This window comes from Netta rufina (genome assembly GCF_964035555.1).
Source record: "Netta rufina genome assembly, chromosome: 9".
Classification (NCBI taxonomy): domain Eukaryota; kingdom Metazoa; phylum Chordata; class Aves; order Anseriformes; family Anatidae; genus Netta; species Netta rufina.
In genome coordinates, this window is record NC_140132.1 from 22585051 (window position 1) to 22609293 (window position 24243).

General features: G+C 42.2%; 1 protein-coding gene across 5 annotated transcripts in view; it reads left to right on the forward strand.

Annotated features, from left to right (window-relative positions):
- The window catches only part of MECOM (MDS1 and EVI1 complex locus), a 46264-nt gene extending 28334 nt beyond the window's left edge, over positions 1 to 17930 (forward strand). For all 5 annotated transcript variants that reach the window (XM_084292176.1, XM_084292173.1, XM_084292174.1 and 2 more), the window contains 7 exons: positions 6589 to 6755; positions 7965 to 8042; positions 10140 to 10309; positions 11348 to 11492; positions 14271 to 14507; positions 15312 to 15498; positions 16369 to 17930. In XM_084292176.1, coding sequence (XP_084148302.1) covers positions 6589 to 6755; positions 7965 to 8042; positions 10140 to 10309; positions 11348 to 11492; positions 14271 to 14507; positions 15312 to 15498; positions 16369 to 16503 — 1119 coding nt within the window. In that variant the 3' untranslated portion in view covers positions 16504 to 17930. The remainder of the gene's footprint in view (positions 1 to 6588; positions 6756 to 7964; positions 8043 to 10139; positions 10310 to 11347; positions 11493 to 14270; positions 14508 to 15311; positions 15499 to 16368) is intronic.
- The last annotated feature ends 6313 nt before the right edge of the window (positions 17931 to 24243 follow it).

Below are 24243 nucleotides of genomic sequence, written 5' to 3' on the forward strand. Positions count from 1 at the left end.
TCTGTAAAATGATGGCTGCTAGGATCCTGAGGTGGAACGAGGTCAGCAGGCTCCAAAAGGCTCCTGTGAGCACCCACAGGATCTGACTGAGCTTGATCACAGAGAGGTGTCTGGGTCCGTAGGAAGGTCTCTACCCAAAACCTGTTCCACTGACACTGGCCTTAGTGCCCCACTGAGAGCCTCTGCCCCAATAAAACAACGAAAGGGAAGGCTGCAATTATCTTTCATGAATCCTAAGCAAGCCTCAGATGATAAGAAGCTGGGACACAGGGTTAGATGCTGGGCTTGGAGAGCACAAGAGGTGGTACCCAATTTCTTTGTACCAAAGTGAATTTAACGTAGCAATATCTGGGGCCTGTGGTAGGATTTGTGATTTGGCCCGTGCACACTGACTCTCAGAAAAGAGGCTTTGGAGGTGTTTCGCAAGCTGAAAGCCCCAATGCAGTCAGTTTCTTCTGTCTACTTTCCTTGGTCCTCAAATTTTGGTCATCTTTTTTTTTTTTTTTTTTTTTTTTTTTGCCATGCTGGTGCTTGAGCATCAGCAGCCGCAATCAGTATGGAAAGTGCCTAGGGCAGGATGCAGATTCATGGGTGAATCTTCATCTTGGGAGATTTGACTATGTCACATGTGCCTTTCTATCTCAATTCAGAGGTGCATGTGCCACATATTTCAAGATTATTTCACGTTGTTTGTTTGGCAGGGAGGCTGTAGTCCAGCTCAATGGGAATCACCCTCTCTTGGATGGATCCCAATTTATTTACCTTGTGAACTTTTTCATTCCCTTCTGGTCCCATCAAGAGAAGGTTGCTATAAAGAGATTCTGTAATTAGATTTAAATTTTGTTTGCAATACCTTTGTGGAGAATCATTGTAAACAATTAAAATAAATTTTAAAATACGTGAAATGTTATGAGTATATTAACAAAGCTTCATTTTACTGGGCGCATTGTAGGACACAATCCATTCTGTTAGATTAGCTAAATCCCCACCAATGGCATCAACCCAAATCGAGTTTTTCTGGATCTGTGCTGGGGATCAGCTGGAGTTTCTTGCTACTGCTTCATAAATTCAGCCACGTGTGCTGGGTCCTTTGGACATGAATATAGCTCAGCCAAGTTCCGTGGCTGGATGGCCAAATGCATTACAACAAATTCACAAGTCATAATTTTTAGAGAAAGCAGCATAACTTGAACTGGGAAGGAAGAAATCCTGAACTTCAGTAGTTGGATTTTCAAGATTTCTCTAAATAACACTAGTAAAAATAGAAGGCAAACATTTGAACCTTTCTTTTCCCATGAGTTATAGCTATAAAGTCAGTTGTTTTTACGATAATAGCATCGAAGGAGTCTAGCTTCTAAAACACGAGGTCACGTAATTCATGACATTGTCTGCTAGATTATTTCATATCATCAGGTTATTCTTAAAAAGCAGCAACAACAAACCTTGCTTTATTTATGCCATTTTCTCTTCTGCTGGTTAATAAATTTTAAGACAAATATCCAGGGCCCCTGCTGATGGTATCTTGCCCGTTGAAATGTTTATAAATACTTGTTTTAGCCGATTATGGTAATGTCTGCATTTTTGAGCCCGAGCTGGGGAATTGTGACTACATGTTAGTTTGCGTCAGTAGGAGGTTAATAGCCTCTCAGGGAGCGGGAGGGAGGTGGGGGAAAGCTGCTTCCTTTTCCAGACATCTGGACGCAGATAGAATCAACAACGCATCGATGTAAATCAAAAGTTCCTGCTCTCTGTAAAACACCGTCAGTCACCGATCTCAGGTCGGGAGCAGACGCGACCTGTCCATAAGGCAGGAACTTGATGTAAATACAGAATAATATCTCCTCAGTCCCCTGCCTCCCAGGAGAGCTTTCACCTGGGACACAACAATTAAACTAATCCCATCCCTGGGGCCAAGTGGTGCCTTCCTCCCCAGGTCCCGCTGCGGGATGGCTGTGGCATTTGGGTGCTTGCTGGGGTGCAGAGCTTTCCCAACAGATTTTAATTCCTGGTGGTCCTCAGGGACCATCCCTGGAGCGATGGGGTGGCCATGGACACCCACCAGACCTCCCAGCACTGATTCTATAGCAGCAGCATCCTCCGGGAGCTCGGTGGCTTGCTCACCACAGTAACATCTTAATGGTCAGCACAGCTCCTATGGAAGCAAATCTTGCTTTAACAGTGCTTTGAAGCATTGGGTCGTGCTTCGGCTGAAAGGGGGATCCTCACTGAGAGCTCCTAAAGAGGCTGGGCAGAATAGGAAAGCCTTCTGGATTAAAAACCATCTTAATAAATAAATAAATAAAAGGGGAAAAATGGATAAGAATACATAAGCAATTTTTGCAGTAGTTGGAGTTTATCACCAGCTTCACCCAGAGGTGTCACTGGGATCTGGATGATTAAAAATGTTTGTAAACAGCATGGGATGGAGGGTAAACAGGCAAAGAACAAAGAGCCAACAGTTTATTGAGATCAGCTAAATCCAAAGCTGACTGTGAAGATTTTGCAGAGGTTTCACAGAAAGCTGAGTCACCAGGAATTCAAATAAGAATAAAACTCAGTGTCGATAAGTATCACGTAATGCTGAGGGGAAAGTGTAACTCTTAACTCTCATCATTCAGGACAAGGGTCTTGAAGTCAATAGTTTTATGAAAATATCTGAGTGCTTAGCAAAAAGCAATTGAAAGCATCATTACGTGTTATATTGCTCTTGGATCTTGAATACAGCTGAAGCCCCTCTCAAAAAGGACACAGTAGAATTAGAGAAGACACAGAAAAGTGCAACAGCGACAATCAGAGACAGGGAACAGCTTCCACACAAAAAGAGCCTAAGTAGGTTTTGATTTTGCAGCTTGGAAAAGAAATGCCCGAGGGAGCTGTGCCAGAGCTCTGTAAAACCGTGAATGGTGAGCAGAACCTGAATGAGAAATGGTTATTCATTAGTTTCTACAAGACAAAAAATGAGGGGCACCCAGCTGAATTATCAGGCAAAAGGCTTAAAAGGAACAAAAGCCGGCATCTTTTCATATGCACCTAATTAAATTGGTGAACTTCTTGACAAAAATATAAACGGATTCAAAAAGGGCTTAGATTGGAGCCAAAGCCAGCCCTGTTCAGTGCAGTAATCGAGAGGCAACCTCCAGGTAAAGCTCTCACACCTCTCATTTCTTATGTTTGATGCAAGACACCAGGCAGAAGGTCTGCTCTTTGGATGCCCACCTGTGTGTCCTTGGGGCCACGGCAGTGGATGTTGGCCTAAATTTGAAGCCCTACGCTGTGGGGCAGGGATGGCAGGGCTTTCGTGAGCTGCAGCAAGCCTGTGCTGCCCCCATGGCAAATCCTGTGCCGGGTGCTCTGCAGCACTGAGGGCACCCCAAACATGCCGGGGAAAGGAAGCAGAGGATGAGGAGTGAGGAAGCAGCTGGGAGGCAACAGGGAGAGCATCCTGAAGGCCCTGAGCACCGGCCACGTGGAGCCAAGTGCCAGCAGCCGTCCCTCCTCCCAGACCTTCAGTGCTTTGCAATTCACTCCATTTCCTACGCTTTCCAAACCTCTGTGCAACGTTTCCTTTTCCCATCACTGGTATTTTAGCTTTTAGCCTCAGTTGCACCAGGAGAAAGTTTTCTGTGGAGGAGCATCAGTTCCTGCACGGAGCTGGTGACCTTCACGGTGGAGCACAGTCTGGGCTGGGAAGGCTGACGTGGAGCAAACTCACCTCTCATCCTCACCACACCTTCACCGGGGCTGGCTTCTGTGAAGTTGTGACCTTTCTAAAAAAGAAGAATTTATTGCTCTCATTATTCTTAGGAAAACGCCCCGGCATTGTGAGCTGTACCCCCAGCAGCCAGTAACTGCTGTAATTACACCGACAGCAGTGGGGTGATGCTGATTTTTATCAGCAAAGACGTCGGGCCAAGCACTTCCCTTTGTTGCCTTTCGTGAAAAATATAAATCATACCAGGTAACTACATGGATCAGTCTTAAAAAAAACACCACAATAGTCATTCCTATGGTGAGAAATGTATTTTTGGAAATCTTGTAATACTTTAAAATAATTGGAAGTGCTTGGATTTCCTCTGAATGAGGGCTTTAAGATTAGATCCTGATTTCATACCTATTTTGGGACTGATGTAATCCTGGAGGCAGTACGGAGTTAGTGCTGACCTACACCAGTGTACATTAGAGAAGAATCGGTATCAATTTCTCCTCTGCAAAATCCTGAAAACAATAAAAAAAAAAAAAAAAAAAAAAAAAAAAAAAAAGCATGACTAAGCCATTTTAACTGTAAAGGGGAAAATAGTTTCTTTAATATATTACTGTAGGGAGCCACGTACGTGAGGAATGGTGATCCAAAAATGATTTAAAATCACTAGATAATGAAACTGACTTGAATATTAAATATACATAAATAAAACATTTATTATACTTCTCAGTGCCCTTATTATTCTTCACCGTAAATATGTGCTATCATAACCCACGCACTGTCTTGTCACCGCTAATCAGCCCGAAGGCCAAAGGGCGTTTTTCATTCAAACCATTTATTTCCCACGATTGCAAAATTGACAAATGATTTCTTGCAGGGAACAATTAGAAGGAATTAAAGGCAGGGGAAAGACTATTATAAAAGCTTTAAGAATCAATTCTTCCTATAGAAAAATATGGAGTCATATAAATATATGGTAATGTTGAGTTGTATGGGTTGATAATGACATCTCTCTGCCGAGATAGAATTACCTCCTCTCCCAGCAGCATCATCATTACATATCTCACGCCTGTGATCAGTACATGTCAAAATCCTTCATATTGACAAATGTGCTGTCCACTTGCATCTGTGGAGAATGTTTTAGCAGCTGAGTGATTATGAATCAAACCCCAGAGCTTACAGCCCCTACTGCCTCGCAATGCTTTCCCATTTGTTGCCTGACAAGTAAATGTATCTTGACTTCCCTCTGAGATTTTTTTTTTTCTTTCACCATGTTTGATGAAAGACATTTGGCAAATTGGCAGTGGTACCCTGTACATTGCAATTTGTACTCAGCATTAGGAGTCTGAGCATGAAATGAGAGGGCAGGCTACAGGCTAAAGGGAAAAAAAAACAAAACTACACCACCACAAAGCCAGAGCTAACCAGCACGTGAGCAGTCATTTCAGAGACAAGCATGGAATTCTTTCCATTAAAATAAAATTAAAAATAAAAATAAAAATCAAAGCAGTCTCCTATGGATGAATGGGCTGCAAAGGTGTTCTCCCAGCTGGCACTTGGTTGATGCAGGTTTATGACCGATCCGTGTGCCCAGGCAGGGGGATGGTTAGTGAGCACTTGGGAAGTGCTGCAGCACCCAGCACTGCTATAGCTAAGGAGCATTCAGCTTCTTGTCTTCAATGACATTTCCTCCTTCGTTTAACCAAAGCATTTTGCAGGGCTTATGCTGTTGTGGTCTTTAGGAGCCTATCTTGGGTTTCTGTGTTGTTTTTTTTTTGTTTGTTTGTTTGTTTTGTTTTTAAAATTTATTGTATTATTGTTATTATTTTATTTTTTCCATATGTTTTCAGTGACAGGAGGAGGCAGGTGGCTATTCTCACCTCTCAGGAGGCTCAGCAGCGATCTTGAGCTCTCCAAGTGACAATGTTGGTGGTTTTGGAGCAGTTTTTTGTGGTCAGTTCCACTTTAAAGGCAGCCAATCTTCAGGAATGGTTTAATGCCCAGTCCCTGAAAATTAAAGACAGCTACACCGAGAGGTGGCATCCCAAAGTGAGTAGGGCCTGCAAACAACTGAGAGTAGAGCAGAAGTATAAAGACTTTGTAGGAAAACCCAACAGGCATCTAAGTGGTAATGTGAACAAACACATAGCACCAAGCCCACCAAAGCTTTATTTCTTATGGATTTCTCTCATGGTTTGACTTTGATGTATAAGAAGACTTTACTGAATGCTTGGATGTGGCTGGGACAATGACAGAGCCTCTCTGGTGTGTTTCAGTGTTTGGTTGAGCTAGAGTGTTTATAAGGTGTCCTCTATGGTATTTTTCCCCTGCAAGTACTTTATTTAAAATAAATAAATAAATAAATAAATAAATAAATAAATAAATAAATAAAATAAATCAGGAATTCAGTTATTGGGATCTCTGTATTTTCTGTTGATTTGGTCTAAAATGACAAGAGTTCAATAGGTGGTTTGCTCAGACTCATAGACACCCACCCAAAGAACATGACTGCACAAGCTGTATTTCTGTAGATGCTGAGAAGTAAGAAGAAAATAAGAAGAAATACGAAAAAATGAACTCTGGCTAACTTAGATCTTGTATGGAAGCAGCTTTCCATTTTGGTGATTAGGACAGGAGTTGTGCTGTGCACTGGCCTTGCCGAGGAATGCACCCAGTCCAGCAGTTACAGAAGTTACTCCAAGAGGGACAAGGTCATGGCCACCAAGGTGCCTAATTTGCCCGGTAATTTTTGTGACTGCAGCTCTGCATTTGTTTTTTTTTTGTTTGTTTGCTTGTTTCTTGGGAGCATGTGTGCTTTATACCTAGGTTTTTCAAAGCAGGCAGAGCGGTATTCACCGTGACGGGTGTTGTGCCATCTTCTGTTGCAGATGTCAGCCATCGAGAACATGGCCGAGAAGCTGGAGAGCTTTAGCGCCTTGAAGCCAGAGGCCAACGAGCTGATCCAGTCGGTGCCATCCATGTTCAACTTCCGAGCCCCCCCGAGCGCCCTGCCCGAGACCCTCCTGCGCAAGGGCAAGGAGCGCTACACCTGCAGGTAGCCCCATGACAGCTCGATGAATGGGGTGGAAGCTATTAGATAAACAACGCCTTTTCCAAATGTTCTCCTCCCTTTCATATTCACAAGTGTGCTTCGTCATTGAGTTTTTTGATTGTAAACTACAGACCCATTTTTCTCTTGTTTTGCTCTCTTTAATAATCCAAAGAATCAGTGATAAAATACATGATTTACTAGGACATAAGTATACAGACCTAAAAAAAACATACATCCAACCCAAATGTATAAGAGTTTTGCCAACGGGAGCAGAATTAGCTGCACAGCTATTTTGAAGGCTTGCACGTCATGTTGTGAAAAAAAAAAATAAATGGGATGTTACAAGTAAAGGGATGCAACCTTCAAAGTTGTCATGCGAAACAACCACCAGCCTCATTCTCTAGAGAGCTGTGCATGCTCTGTCCTCATGCAAAAATGGGCTCAATGTGATTAACAGAACTGGACAGATTATAACCTGAATATTAATGTGCTACTCAAATGAGTGGGGAGGGCTAACGAGGTATATATTGTTTATATGTAACATATATGTGTGTGTATATAGATATTGCCATTATTGGTCCTATGACATGTTGCAGAGTTTGGAGAATGGTTTTTAAATTGCATTGTTTGGGTCTCTATATCATCTCCAGAATGCGCAGGCGTTTGACACTGGCATATCAGTTTATCTGATCTTTTTGAAAACATGTCACCTTCTTTCAAGACATGTTGTTATAGAAACATACCTTGATGGATTAGGTCTTTGAGTCTTGTCTGGTCTGATCCTATTCAATGCACAGAATGATGTCACATTTGCTGACACTTAGAGTTGGTTGAAAGGTTTGAAATTCGCTTACATCGAGGCTGAAATACAAGGCTTTAATAATAGACTCTCATAATTCCGAATCTGAATGTGACAGATAAGCACTTAGTGAGCTTAGAAATTTGGGGTGATCTTTAAAACTAGCGTGTTTTTATGTATTGCTTGTGTATGCACTAGAAAAGCCACTCAGTGCCAGCAATTCCAATTCCATTCTTCTGTGTGTACGTGTGTGTCTCAATTGCTTCTGTTTACTGCATGCTTTTATTGAAGTGTCTTTACACCAAAGTAATGCCAATAGTACCCTATATCAGTGAGGCTATGCCTCTAGCAGCTGAAACTGGAACGAGGCCAGTGAATGTTGCATTGCCTTATGGAGCCTTTTCTCATCGCAGATACTGTGGCAAGATTTTCCCAAGATCTGCAAACCTAACCCGTCACCTGAGGACGCACACTGGAGAGCAGCCCTACAGGTACAGCAGCCCCTTAATACATGTCGGTGGTCATTTGTGTGGTCAGGTGAATAAAGCAGAGGTCCACATGTTCAACAGCCTTGCTCGTTAACAGCCCATGGACGTTAACAATGGTTTTGGCTCTGACCTCAGGGAGTTTTGGGGTGAGACACCACTGCCATTGCGATGGGCATGTCCCCATGTTGCTTTTTGGTTTCCTACCTGAGAGCAGGCAGTGCTTTCCAAACAGCTTGTGGTCACACAGGTCACTGTCAGTAGAGGTTGGGTGGATTTTTGTCTTGCTGTTAGAAATGTGGTGCCCTTATTGGCAGAACTCTTCTCCCACTTAAACTCACCATAAAATTTCTATTCTTCACGGGAACGTAAAGCTGTGTCTTGGAGTCCTGCTCCAGTGACGCTGGAGAACGTGAACATTTGCCTTTGTTTTGAACAAGGCTTTTTGTGCTCCTCCAGACAAGGGTGGCTGTACATGATGCTGCGATTCAGTGTTCGAGCTGCAGAGATGGGGGAAGGTTTTGGTCATAGCTTGTGAAATTCTTTTGCCTCAAGCAGCCACCCAGGCGCCATTCGCGAGTCCTGCCTTTGCCTTGCGGGATAGCTGGCATTTCTGAATGAGCAGGGATGAAGTGATTTTCAGTAAGGCTCATGGTCACATTTTCCCTTACAAAAATCAATTTTTTTTTTTTTTTTTTTTTTAAATATAAGAACTCTGTGGTGTTATTTGCAGCCCAAAGTTGGGTGTTTTGTCAATCATCTGATTTCTGAAAGGTCCCAGTTGCAGAGACATTACTATATTTATTAATTTCCTGCCTAATCTGGATCTTTTTTTAGGTCTGATTAACCAAAACCCATGTGAGCTTACTCTCTTGTTGATAAGGATATGTATGTGATATTTTATCCAGGACAGTTACACACAGCAATGTGTATGGAAGCTTTACCTTATTGAAAATGAAAGATTAATTTAAATCAGCTGGAAAGAAGCCAGCACGTGTTCCAGCAAAACAAATGCACAAATTTCTGCATTTTATGACCTGTAAAGAGCAGACTAAGCTCATTGTTTGAGAGGAAACAATATGTTTTTTTTTTGCCTCTAGTCTCTTTGGGAAATGAGATTCACATCTAATTTTATTGAAGAAAGGTCTTGATGCATGTAATACTTGTCTGCTACATAAAAGCCAGGAACAATTAGTAGCATAATGGGCGATTTCAGCACTAAAAAAATTGACATCATTGACAAGCGTAAAAGACACGCAGAGACGCACAGGAGAAGTGAAAGATTGAAAAACTAAAGTGGTGAAGCCTGTTGGCTGGTTGCCAGCAAGAGAATTTGGAATAGTTATAGTATGACTTAGTAATGGCTTAAAGAGCAATACAGTAAAGGCTTTAGGGACTCCAAATCACTGCAGAGTATGAAAATTGATGCCTCTGGTACCAGAGTGATAGACTAAACTACTCACATTGGCACGGTATTAAAGGTTGGGATTGTTTATTGCTGGTTTTTGCAAGATAACCAAATTTCCTCTGGGATTAGCAATCGAGTAAGCTAATTCCTCAAGAAGAGATTTAATCACACAGTATAATTTAGAATAGGAAAAGAAATGGCCCTTTTTACCTTATTTGAGCATTAGAAGAGATCTGTTTCATGTTTTTTTCCAAAAGTGTTTAATTGTATTGTATTGGCAGCACATGAAACAATGGAGTTATTGCTCTACTGTTTTCAAACTTCCCAACTTTGTGTGCAACAGTTTTAAAAACATGGGAATCAATTACCCAAGCTAATTTGATGCCATAAACTCTGAAATATTACGCTCTTTCCTAAGTGTAGTATTTAAGAGATAAAGACTAATGTGAATTAAAGCTAAAAACCAACTGCAGAAGTGACGTCTCCATTCCAAGAGCACGACTCCCCAGTCACTCAGCCAACACACTTCTTCAGTTCAGGGAAGGTCTTGCCACAGTAGGGACCAAGGAACTGAGTTTGGGTACTGAGGCTGATATTGGAAGGTATTTCATGTCTCCTAGGGCAAAGCTTACATGTTAAGCTACTAACAAATGGTTTTCTACCCACCTGTTTTGTTTTGTTTGTTTTTTTTTTAGATGCAAATACTGTGACAGGTCCTTTAGCATATCTTCCAACCTGCAGAGACATGTCCGTAACATCCACAATAAAGAGAAGCCATTCAAGTGTCACTTATGTGACAGGTGTTTTGGTCAGCAAACCAATCTTGACAGACATCTAAAAAAGCATGAGAACGGCAACATGTCTGGTATGTATGCCTTTTCCCTTCCATTGCACCCTGCATGCAGCCCATGCTCACATACCGGGGCTTCACGTTCCCTTTCAATACTGACTTTGAGCACCGAGTGTCAATCGGCACAAGTTACTCAGCACCAAAGATTTTTGGAAAATGTTTAAGTGCCTAAGCCCTGCAGACATTTAAAGTGCTTTGAAAATCCCATCATAAACTCTACCCTTGTATAACTTAATACCACTGGATGATGTCTTTTCTTTTGTTTTTAATTAAGCCAACCTGAACATTTTGAGAACAGACTGGGAAAATTGGTTTAATCCCAATCACTTGGCTGTCAATAGATGTCCTAGCTTTAGAGTCTCAAGGGGTATCCTGAAAGATTTTATTGGCACTCTGTAAAATATTCCCACTGTCAGGAGCTGAAAAGCCCTATCTGTAGAGGAGGTAATGGTGCCTCAAAAACCTGGGAGCAAAGTGGTCACCTCACAACAGCAACAAAGGCAGGGGGAGGTACTGAGTATCATTGGTCTGGTTTAGGTATTTGCAGGGTTTAATAAAAAACCCTTCAGTTTTTCCAGTCTACTTTTTGCTCCAGTGGAAATACCAAGCACGTTTGTTGAAAGCAGAGCTGTCTTCTCCCAGGTGCACAAAGATGTCTGTCACTGGTCACCCAGTGCTAATGAACCTGGTTGATTATGTCAATGGTTGGTTCATATTTTATGGAAACCTATATAATTGGTAGCTAAAATTAAGTTCCATTTGCTCAGTTCAGCTGTTTGTCTGGCACAGTTATTGAGTGACCACTGAAGTTTGAAAGTAACAGGGAGGAGGTGTTGAAATAGCAATTTTGGCTGGAAACCACCTTAGCCCATGGATAATAACTCTTCCCTTCTAATTGCCAGTTTTACAGCTAAAAGCTGATAGAGCATGATGAACAGCTCTCACTTGGTCTCACCCATTTTAAACACCATTTCAATTTCGATCTGATTTAGAAGGTTAAATATAGAAAATGTAAATGAGCAACAACAAAAGTCCTGTATTTCTCCTATTAAGGTACTGCAACGTCTTCACCTCACTCAGAACTGGAAAGCACAGGGGCAATCCTAGATGACAAAGAAGATTCTTACTTTACAGAAATTAGGAATTTTATTGGAAACAGCAACCACAACAATCAGTCCCCCCGGAACTCAGAGGAGAGGTAAGTTTCAACTGGTCTGCCTTCAAAAGGTGCCACTGTTCTTTTTCCAGTTTTGTTTGCTTATTAAACCTGATTTTTCACTTTTAATGATGTGTGGAGCCAGAGTTATTTTAGCAATCTGGTTGCTTCAGGTTTCACCTAAGTGTCTTATGAAGAGAAACATGCTGATTCCCTCCCCGCTGTGCATAAACGTATTCCCGGTGGCAGATGCTGGCCAGAAGTGTACATCTACTTAGACATTTCTCCTTGTATCAGTACCTTTCTTGTTCAAGTTGCTGTGCACCATTTGTCATTGCTCATTTAAGTCTGTTAAAAAATTCCTTCATTTTACATTCATGGCAGAGCAGGTGAACATTCAGTGGCTGAATGTGGAAGGATCAGATTGCTTAAATATACTTTAAATGTATAGCTTGTAAAGTAGACTAAGCTAGATTCTTAAATGAAATGGAAGATTATAACTTAGAAGTCCTGTCTTGCAAGGAACTCAGTGCCAAGAAGGGTGCTTACTAGCAAAAAGTCAGTGAAGTTGTAGGTAGGTGTTGTTAGTGCACAGTGCTCTAGTATGTGACAGATTTTTTCCTATTAAGATTTATTAATTATATGTGTTTTAAGCTAGCAGAATATAGACCATTTCTAAAAATTCTCAACTAGTAAAAATATAGCTAAGCAAAAAAAAAAAAAGGCTGTAACAGGGATACGCATATCAACTATGTATTTCTTTGAGACTGGTTTTGCATTATGCATTACTTGTGCTTTTGAATTGGCATTACATTAGCAACATCAAAAATTTCTTACTGTTGGTGACAAACTTCACTGTCTCCTCAATTTCCAGATGTCTTTGTGAGGGAATAAAAATGGTGGACATAACACAATTTCCCTGAAAGTATTGGATTAAGTGATTACATGCATATTCAAATTCCATTCCATCTTGATTGGCAATGAGTGCTTGGGATTTTTTTTTTGCACATCTGGTCTCAACATGTCCTCCAACAGGAAGTCAGCAAAGTGAAAAGGTTGCTGGGTTATGCAGTGTTTCCTTTCTAAATTTGGCACTTCAGACTGCTTTTGATGGATATTTTATCCCTGGCAAATTGCTGCATTTGAAAGCATAATTAGAGAATCTGTTTTCTTAATCACATGGCTTTTTTTACTTTGGTTGTAGTCCATCTCCCTTTCATTTCTAGCAGCCTCAATTGAGCATAGCAAGCAAGTTGGCAGCCCAGACTGTGCTCAGCAATTTCTTATATCTGCGTATTTAAATAAAAGATGATAAAGAGATACTGCTCTGATTAATTTGGAGAGGGGGTGGTTGCTTCAGCTCTCCCGACTCTGCACACCCTCAGATTTTTTGATACTGTGATATAAACACACCATTCCCTAGCTTTCTTTAATGCAGTAAGTACTAAAGTTGTGACAATTGGCTGGAATTTGCTCAGAAAATAGATGAAACTGTTGTGTTTAGGAAAACTACGCTATCGCCGTATAACAAATTAGATTTCACTTGTGTATTCTCCATAAGAAAGGACATCTGTTATAACAGCAAGTCTAACATTAAATATGAAATTTGCTGGTAGGACTCATCCTTATCTAGCGAAAACTTTTGGTATATTCCATATTGTCCCGCACAGTTTGAAGCACATGCGGTCTAAAGCAAACTGCAGGCGGACAATAAGGTTTCCATTTTTATAACTGTATTCCTGGAAGAGTAGGGACCTTTTGCACAATTAGAACAATAGATGAATCAAGGTCTCCATGCTACGTAAAACAGTGGGGCAGATAGGCTGGTAGCTTGCGCTCACGTGGCTCCACTGAGTTCAGCCCTGGCATGTCCCGGGCACGTCTTGCCACGCATTTCCAAGTGCAGTGGCTGTGCTGAGTATCGTTAGCTCTCATTTAATGCAGTGGACGCGATGCATCTCCAGTAGTCACAATCCTGCAGGACTGAGGCCATTAGCAAATAAGCCTCTACTTCAGCATGAATACTATGCCCTTGATAAAATCCCATAGGAAGTAGTTAAGAGAAGTCATTGTCTGAAAGTAAGAGACGATGTAATAGCAGCGTTTGGACCAAAAGGTTCTCCACATGCTCATTTTTAAAAATAAAGACACCTCACTTAAAATGCTTTGTGCCCTTTCTTTTAATTACTTCTTCAAATCAGTCACTAGTCAGAGTTCAGTGTGGAGGCAATATTGCAGACAACTCTTCATGTCTTCAGCTGAAGTCACTTAGGTTCCCATGTATGTAATCCATACGTTCACTTAAGTAGTATGGCTTCCAAATGGATGATGGTGTGCAAAATTAATTATGCATGTAATTTTGACTTTAAAACTCCTAATGCAGTATTGGATGTCATTCTTGAAAATGCCAGAGCTCATTTTCAGAGTTTCTCGTCCCCTACAGCTTCTGCTAAAAGTCAGAGTTGTTTTGCCTAGACTACAGACATGGTTGGAAATATGAGATGAAATAATGCGTGAGAAAATTTGGAATGGATATCTGAACATCTCTTCTCTTGAACAGTAGTTCTAGGCTCCCAGGATAACAGGAAAATCCCATGCCGATTGCGCTGTAATGTCCCACTGATTTTTGAGTGGATCTTTCTACAATATCGCTTAAATGTCTGGAGCTCAAAAAGATAAATTACACTTTTTTTTTTTTTCCCAGGAAATTATGTTTTTCTACTGAGACATTCTTTTCAGATCCATCTCCAACAATTCACTGGTGTGGAGCTTTCATGAGTCATTTTTGATTATTGCATGTTTTTATTTTGGTACTTTCAGAATGAATGGCAGCCACTTTAAGGATGAAAAAGCCATGGTAACCAGCCAGAACTCAGATTTGCTGGATGACGAAGAGGCAGAAGATGAAGTAATGATGGACGAAGAAGACGAAGAAAGCGAAATTGCAGGGAAAGCAGTCAAAGAGCCTGTTACAAGCGACATACACGAGGGGACTCCAGAGGAGGATTACGAGGAAACGAGTACTTTGGACATGAACTGCAAAGCTTCCCCTGGCAGGTTGGTTCCTTCCTAGTATTGGTTCGCTCAATACACAAAATAAAAACAATAAACCATACAAGAGTGCCAGCACCAAACTGTGTGCCGTGGGAACCCGTTCGAGGTAGCCAACTTCCCAGTTACAATAGCAACATGCATCCGTGTTTTGGTCAATACCAGCCCTGTTTTCAGCCTCTTCATACAAAATGGGGCCGCTAAGAGGAAAAATAAGTTCACTAAGGGAACTATTGTCAGGTTTTGGGTGAGACGGGAAATGTTCTTGGGAGATACGTTATCTGCTCCTTAAACCTACCCTAATCTCCCATAATGGTCTGGTGAAAGGCTGTGGAGACACCAGAAGAGAGACAGACTCTCCCACCTCTGCTCCCACTGCCCACCCTCTCCTCTTTAGAACAAAAAGTATGATGCCTTTTGTTTCATGATTATGGTCCCACAGTGCAAGGTGGGTTATGAGCCTATAAAAAAGGGGTATTCATAGGTGTAAATTTGAGAGGAAGAAGGAACGCAGTGAGGATCAGCCTTAAACTCCAAGTTGGTGGTGGGCAGCACTAGATGTGACTGAGGGTGGTTTGTCTGATGTGACCGTGCACTGCAGGACAGGAGCCATACACCAAGGGGGCTCTGGGGACTCCTTCAACCCTGCTGCTTATTGGGTAGCTCTGCAGCATGTGTGATTTTTGGTGCAGGTAGTTCAAAAGCTTGGAGTGGATGTGAATGCCTGAGAAGGTTGGGCAACAGCCATTCTGAGCAGCCTGCAGTTAACAGATGTTAAAACTCCCTCTAACCTCTGTGGTGTTTTTGTAGGTATAAAGAGGAGGAGTATAGTAAGACTGGACTTTCTGCTTTGGACCACATAAGGCACTTCACAGATAGCCTCAAAATGAGGAAAATGGAAGAAAATCAATATAGTGAAGCTGAATTGGCAGCTTTCAATACTTCCCAGCTGCCAGAGGACCTAAAACAACCATTATACAGGAAATCCAAATCCCAGGTAAAAGTTTTAACTAAGTTAAAATGTTATTGTCACCAGATACCCAAAGGATTAAGCTGTTAGTGTGCGGCGGGCAATGTCGTTTCAACTTGGTCAGGAAGGGCTGCACTCCACCTCTGTAAATCTGAGCGTGCCCCAATTTCCCCCTGCATTTCTACCACACAGGGAAACATCACATGGTTCTCTGGTCCCTGGTGCCAGAGGATTTTTTTTCCTTCCTTGCTGGTTTTGTTCCTGTCTGTGAGCCACAGAAATGCCATGATAATTGTGAAATTGTCACAGTGCTTTCAGACAGCCGGTGCACTCCGGTGGATGCTGTGCAGTTTAGCTGCAGCCTTGCAAGGATGAGATTTGGTCTTCTGGCTGGTTTGGCTTTTTGGTGTTTCTTTTTTAAAGTCTGTTGGATGTTATCGCATCCAGGTCAGTGGTGTGTTTTAGAAACAGTAATAATTGGACTGATGCCCAAGTGCCATTTCTTGAATTATTTTAAACATTAATTAAAAAGGGTCTTTTTAGCCCCTGTAAAGATTCCCGTTTTAAAAAATGCAGAATATCCCCATAGAGAAGGTCACAGCAAAGTCTCTTGTGCCAAGAATCTGAAGGCAAATGAGACTCTGGGACCTTGCCTATTATCAAAGTTTTTTCAGAGCTTCATGAAGCCAGAGGAAAGCACAAATAATTACTGCTATTAGTGAGTCAAAAATGTCAGTGAAAAGGTTGACAGTGGTTTAACCTAATGCACTTGGATTTTTTTCATTAAGCTCAGAGGACCAGTTGTGGTCTAAAAGATGCCTGGACCACATAGCAGTAGCATGGTTTGAACCTCAGATAACCTGAAGCATGACCTCTTTTTCTTCTTTCCCTGTCCAGGCATATGCTATGATGCTCTCTCTCTCCGACAAGGACTCCCTTCATTCTGCATCCCACAATTCTCCCAATATGTGGCACAGTATGGCGAGAGCTGCTGCAGAATCCAGCGCCATCCAATCCATCAGTCACGTATGACATTGTGAAGTCTTACCAAGAATGGGACCAAGTCCAAACCAGTAGCATGGCTCTTTCATATATGACTGTTTAAAAGACTGCTGAGCAGAATGCCTTATAAATCTGCAGGGTCACTCATTTAAAGTCTGGTGACCTTAAACTGAATAATTTTAAAAAGAAAGAAACTATTTATTCTCAATATTTTGTTTTGCACAGCAAAGGCAGCTGCTGACTTCTGGAGGATCAATGCGACTTAAAAAAAAAAAAAAGTTTCAGTGGATTATGTAAACTGGGGCCGGGAAAAAGTGTCTTCCAGTTCACCCGGCTTTGAGGGGCAGGGGCAAAAGGGTTAAGACTGCATTGATACACACATGGGCACTCCTTTAAAGTAGTAACTGAATTCATTTTCTTTTTGTATAAGATAGTTTGACACAGGATTGGGAACAGTTGCTTTTATGTACAAATCTCTTCATTAAAGCTTTATGCATTTTAGCCCTTCAAAGAAAGAAAATAGTTCTATCAAATGCACACTATCCATCGTAAATGTAGAAAGAAGTAACAGGGAATATTTTGTTCTCTCCGTAATTCTTTTGCCTTCTCAACTGCATTGTTAAAAAAAAAAAGGAAAATCAAGAAAAAAAAAAAAAGAAAAAAAAGAACTATGAGAAACAATACATAAGAGGCTTGTGTATATTGTAAACTATGAATGTTCACTACTCCAAGAAGCTAAATCATCCAGATAATTCCGTGAAAGCACCACGTCCATCGACAGCACCACTAGTTCAAATCATTGTAATGAGATTTTAATTTTAGACAATCATGTCACTATTTTGTTGTATTGTTTCCTTTCCCCCTTCCCTCTAATTTCTTCTTTGTGTTGTGTGTACCATGTATTTATTTGTTGGCAAACAATTGTTTGTTGATTAAAATAGCACTGTTCCTGTAACAAACAGCACTGCTCCAGTCCCCCACTGCGTTACAATGTAGGCACCCATGTACTTAAAAAAAAGTGAGGTGAACTGATCTGTGTATATGGGAGTGCAAAACAGTGTTTGAAATTTTCTTACATTCCTCTTTTATTTTATTTTTTTTCCTTTTAATGAACTAAATAACTAATAGATGCGACTTAGTTTTTTTTTGTAATACAGTAAATTGATTCAATTGTATAAACAGTTATAATTTCTTCATGAAAGCATGATTCTTCTGATTAAAAACTGTACCCAATATTTTATGCTGGTTGTCTGCGAGCTTGTGTGATGTTATGTTCATGTTAATCCTATTTGTAAGATGAAGTGTTCCAAATTTATGTTTAAAAAAATAAATAAATAACGGAAGGTATTCAGTTATTTTTGGGGTATTTTTTTTGGCCTTTAGTGAGGGACCAGATTTATTTTTCCTTTTGTTTATAATCTCATTTTGAAATAATCGGCAAGTTGAGGTACTTTCTTTAAATGCTTTGTACAATGTAACTGTTACGCATTTCAGTACATTACTATGGGAGGATCAACTTAAAAAAAAAAAAATAAAGGACTACAAAACTGAAGGGATCCTTTTCCTTATTGCTTGCTTTTTGTCTGGGTCAGGTCAAAAATTTCATTTTTCATCTGCAGTTTGGGAAGTGAAGAGAGCTGCTCTGCATGTCTGCGGGGCCACAGCATGAGGGCAGCCATGGCATGAGGCGAAGCACCTGGGACTTGGTCATGCGACTGCAGGCCCGACCCCGAGTCTCTGTGTCCCTCTGTCTCCTGAGCCTCTCTGGCATGCTTGAGATGGGTCCTTTAAGCTTCAAAATGCCTCTTTGAGAGAAACACTTCCCTCGTTTTGCAGGAGTGGCTTGTAGAAAGTCATCTTCTGATGCTCTTGTAGAGCCTTGAGCTCGAGCTGGTGAGGCGCCCGCCTGCCTGCTCGTGAGGTGATGTTACGGAGCGGTGAGTAACCATGAAACATTACTGACTCACCAGAATGATAGAAATCCATAATTAGGAAGCTAAATTGGCCTCCAAGTGCATGAAATGAGCCCTTAGGGTCTATCTAAAAGGAAAAAAAGTTTTAGTTTGAGTGTTCCCTTTGCAGTCAGGTCCAAAGCCCCGCTTCTCCTGGACACGCTGCAGAGCGGCAGGAGGTGGCATGTCCAGGAAAAGCCTCCTTTTGCCCAGGAAATGCACATTTTCTGCTCCTCCTGTCAAGAGAGAGGGACTGAGGCAGCTCCAAAGAGGACCCTCAAGATGTCCCTGCCAGCCACACACGGCTGTCCTCCAAGTTGAAGTGTCTCAAACGAGTAGATCTGACACACTGTAGGTTTTTTATTCACAATAGGACCAAGGATTGCTATCACCAGATGCAAACAAGCTGGTGTGAGCCAGCAACACTCAGTATCAGTAACCACATAAAAAATGCACCGCTGCTCAGGGAGAAAGACACATTCAGGGGCCATGGTTTGTGGGAGGTTTAGTTAAATCTGGCTCCAGTGAAGCAAAATGTGCTTTCAGAGATGGAGGCCTTGTCTCCAGCTCAAAGGTACGGGGAAGTCCTGCCGGCCAGACACCTCTCCCAGCAGCATGACTGCATTTACCTGATCAATAAATAAAGGTTCTCAGAGCTCATCAGGTGCCATTTCAGGCTACCATAGAGGTAATTCTTGTCTTCAGCCCAGCTGTGGTCTGACTCATTTTATACCCAGCTGGTAGCAATGGGGACATCGGCAGGGCTGACTGCAGCACGGACAGACAGGTCAGTGTTAGGCTGTGACCTCAGGGCCTATGGTCTTCACCTAAAACATACCTGGAAAAAAAAAAAAGAAAAAAAAAAAAAACAACCATGTGCATGTTATTGTCCTCGCTTCATTGGCCTGAGCCAATGGCCAGATACCTGCGGATAATTGCAGAAATAGCCTATTATTTTTCATGCAGTTACAGTCACCCTGGAACCTGGTTTTAAGTTACTGCCAAATAAAGGGAACAAATAGATTAATCAGTCAAGTTTTATCTGCAAACAACTTTCCAGATCATTTTCTCCTTTAATTCATTGCAATGACAGTTCTTATCAGCTCTGCCCTCACCTGCCCTAGATGAAAGGGTTTTTTTTGGAGGTGGAGAAAGGGTGGGACAGCTTCCCTTGGGTTTAATGTTCTGGGTTACAGTAGCAGCCTCCCATCATATAACTGTCAAGGAAAGGCCTCCTTTGGCCCAGTCACAGGGCTGGTTTAACTTCTGCGTGCCCAGGTCTGTTGATGTCCAGGCAGTGGTTGTGCAGGGCTAGCACCTACCCTCCAAATCCACAAGGAAGCCACAGGCTCTGCATGCAGGGTGTGATGAACTTGGGGGGGAGATCAGAGGGCTCAAAACGTGTTGAGAAAGGCCACTCGGGCCAGTCAAAACACCAGGATTTCAAGGAAGGGGAAGGAAAAAAGCCAACATGTTGATCAGCTTGATGTATGACCATTATTCACATAGACTTACTTGTGAAGGATTTTTTTCCCCTTAATTTATTATGATCTCTGTAGGGCAGTAAAAAATATTTTGCAATGTACCGAGAAACAAATGAGTTTGTGGTAAGGAAAAGAGCAGTAACACTGTCTTGCAGTCCTCTAGTGCTGGTGAGATACTTTGAAATGAAAACACAAAGCTTGCGACAATAGGAGACTGATTTATCTCTAGGGGTCCTTCAACTTCATTTAGATACCTTACCACGACCTTGACTTGCATTGCCTTTTCTCAACAGCATTGTTATTCACAGAGAGGAACAACTGAAAAGCAGACCCAGACTCCATTAGCTACCTCATCCCCCAAATAAATGAAGAAAACTGGGCAGTTTTTGTGTTTGTGTCCTAACTTCCCTAAGCCTCCCCGCACAGAAATGCACTTGTCCAGATGCAGATTGCTAACTGAGGACCATGGTTTCTGGCTTTCTGCTGCAGTGCTATTTTTTAAAGAAAAGAATTATTGGAGTACTTTTAGAAAACAAACCTTTAGCTTGTTTCAGCATCATCCTACTGTTCAACCCGCTGTAGTAGTTTTCCATAAGTCAACAAATCATTCCCATGTGATACAGCAGACTTACTACATGACAGAGCAGCATATTACCACCTCAATTTCTATCTACAGACTATAACAAAGCACCAGCATGACAAGATGATTAATCAATATTTCACCGTGGCCCAGACCCTCGCTAGCACTGCAGGTCCGAGTCTCTGCTCCTGTGTCAGCCCTGCTGCCTCGCTGTGTTAATAGCCACATTTGCGGCATAATGGGAGGGGAAGTTATTATAAAAACATTTGAGAGGCTGCTTTTGCTCAGAGGTTCAGCCTGGCCTGTTGCTGCGTGCATGTCTTGAACTTTAAAACTTTCTGTCAGCTCCCCCTTTTCCAGGCACACGCAGAATTGCTGTGAGCTCCTGGATCCTTTCCCCGCACTGCGCCGCCGTCCAGCCACATTAAATCTCATTTGCGGTTTTGCTGGTCAGTCACGGAGTGGTGCAGAAAAGCTACTTTGGTTTAAAGATGCTTCCAGTAATGATTTAAACAAAACAAATCCATCCAGCTCTAAACAGAAGACCCTTTCTCCATGTCAAAGACCGCGTACCTTGCCAGGACTCCGGTTATAAGAAAAATGTATTCTGAATCCTGGCCAAAACCATCCTTTTCCCATCCTATTGAAAGTCTGTGTAAGTTTTTGAGTATACCTAGTATGTGGCTTCCACTAGCACTATTAATTCATCTTTTGTTTCGATATAGAAAATGGTGCCAACATTAGGAAAGGCTTAGCTACATAGTTCAGATTCACTTAACAAAGTCTGGGAAGCAGAAGAAGGGGAGAACATCAAGTAACACAAACTAAAGAAAAAAAAAAAAAAAAAAAAAAGCTATATGCCTCATCCTCTTTTCTCTCCCCCCCCCCCCCCCAACTTAGATTCATTTGTTGCTAGAGGAGAACAATTTTCAGCAAAGTTTTCTATTTCCCTAGAATTGAGATTTTAATCAGAATAACATTCAAATAATCCTTGAAGAGAGGCCCCACAGACAGGAACTTGTGGTACGTCTTTCAGGACCAGAGTCTTTTTCCCAAAGCTGCCCCAAAGCTGCCTCTTGAATTTTGTTTGGGACCAGCTGCCCCTGGGTACAACCATAAACCGGACTAACACAGAGCTCTGTGTCACAGCATGCTACAAGCAGAGGCTCCTTTTTTTATTATTATTTTTGTTAATCCAGGAGTGACTGTGTTTTAATGGCAATTGAAGCTATTTACGTCTATAAATCCACTTGGGGAAGGTTTTGGAACCTTTTATTGTGACGGACGCTGTGCAAATATAAAAGCACTCTGCTGCAACCAGCTGGGTAGGTAGGAGCTGCAGCAGGATCTGCTCTGCTTGTCTGACTGGAGGGTCTGCAAGAGGGCACCTTCTGAAGGGACCCTCCTTTTTCCTGCTGTATTTTAATACTAATTAATTCCAGAAAGGCTAAAGAAATGTGATGAAATGCTACACTTCTAAGAAAAAGTTTTGCCTGAGAGTCTGGAAGCAGGCCTCCCAGCGCGGGAGGGCCTGGTGGGAGAAATGGGTTAGTGGTCATTTTGATGCTAAATTATCAGTAATTAAGAAGTTGATTTTCTGGGATTGAAGAAAATTTTAAACAGCTGCTTCTTTCAGGCCTTTATTCTTCATTTTCATTAGCATGTGCTAAGGCAATCTGGAAAATATATTTCAATCTGTATTATGCTATGTCAAGACCCCAGCATCTGTACCTTGGGGCAGATACATATGAGATAGCCGAGGGTACATTTGCCAGCACGCACATGTGGAAATGTTCAATTTGTAATATGATTATAGCCCCAAAACAAAGCCCGCTTGATACCTGTGGCATATTTGTTTCATGGTAAGTGCAGAAAATTCTCAAAATCGTGTCATGTTTCGCATCACCAGCCAACTCAAACTATAGAAGTAGCGCTTTAATTCCTGGGGAATCTCTTTAAACAGGCACGTGTCAGGCCCAATTAGGGTCCGGGCAGCCCCGCACTAATTGGGTTGAGGCGTGCAGCAGCAGGACGTGGTCAGTCAGCACAGCAGCCCCGTGGCCAGGCCAGAGCTGTGGTACTCCCCCAACATGGCTATTCCTCAGGGCTGTAAGCCGCCACTTGGGAATCCAGGCTCAAAAATCACCTGGAAAAGGTTAAATCGAGTGAGTGAGAGGTTTTAGCAGTGGTGGATAAAGCAGCTCAGGGTGGTAAGCCGCCAGCCAGCCGCATGGTCCCAAGTCCAAACAAGCCCTTTGGCACCTGCGCTCAGGCTGGGCCTAAGGCCCAACTCGCAGCTCACACAGCCAAGCTGGGGCTCACACACGAAAGGCAAATTTTGGGACACAACGCTCTGCACCAGGGCTAGTGTGGGGTTTCCCCTTGGCTCTGCTCCTTGTCCCCATTCCTGCTGGGAGCAGTGTGGGGTCGGGCACTGTGCCCCCACCTTGCCGTGTCTGCATTCCCTCAGGGGCAGGGCCTGGCTTGAGAGTACCCGGGTGTGATCACAACCACAAGGAGAAAAGGAAGAAAAAAAAATCAAAAGAAAGAAAAGAAAGAAAAGAGAAGAGATGTGGATATGAATTGGATATGAATTGAAGCCTATTGAGGCTTTCGACCCTGAAATTCAGCATGAATTGTGTGAAAAGCCCAGCAATGGACTCCATTTCACATTGTCTTTGATCAACATAAAACTGAAACATTGGAGGGCAGAGACTCATGATCTTCATTTAAAAGTGACTCTTGCAAACCTTTTAATGATTCAGACCTTCCTAATTATGGAGCCCTGTTTTACTGTACCCAGACCTTTCTCCTGTTGCTGCCAGGCCTTTTAAGAACCCATCTGCTGAATCAGCTTGATAATTTGCCTGTAGACGGAGCACGGATGGCCTTTTCTGAGCACGGATCTTTTCTAGCCCCCATCGTCTCCTGGCTGACTCTGACCAGACAAAGCGCGGCCGGCTCCTTCCCTAGCGTCCCCTCAGCCCCCAGGGGGACACGGCATGCCTTTGTCCTGCTCTCCTGGAGGAGGAAAACGTCAGCAACAAAAAAGCAAGGACCTCGTACAGCAATACATTGTTCCCTAGCAAAAATTGATCTTTTTTTTTTTTTTAAAAAAAACAGCTTCAGTATTTTTAAAAATTGAATAGGACAGTAGTCCAATGTTAAATTTAGAAGACTTGTCCTATTGCAGCTCCTTCCTTATAATTTACTGAATAGACTGGGAAGAAAGCAAAATATTTAGAAAAAGACACAGCAGATTTTCCTGTAAATAAAAGCACATACTCGTGCCATACTCATGTCTTAAAGGAGGATAATCTTTGCAACTCTGGGAGCAACGTGAAGTCTGTGTGGGCTGCACTGGCAGCATGAGGTGTGCTGACCCTTCCTCAGGAGAGGACTACGGGAGATGTGAAGTCCAGTCGGCTGCAGTCACTTGGAACTGTGCAATTAAAAATTCATTCTGAAGGATCCCCAGAACCTCTGCTCTGCGTAACCACAAGCCACAAAACCCTTCGCAATCCACTCTAACAAAGTAAAGACCTTTATTACATTTAGACTTGATTCCCTGGTACTCTTTTTGGAAGCCGTTATGCTGTTTTTATTACTTAAGAGCTATTAAAACCTTAACCACTGCATGGAGCAGCTCACTCCAGCTTTACACTCATCCATAAAAATCCTGAATGGGAGATCAAGAACTAGTTTTTGGACCTGACAGCCTGTCAGCTGAGGAATGCCAGAATCAGGTCAGATT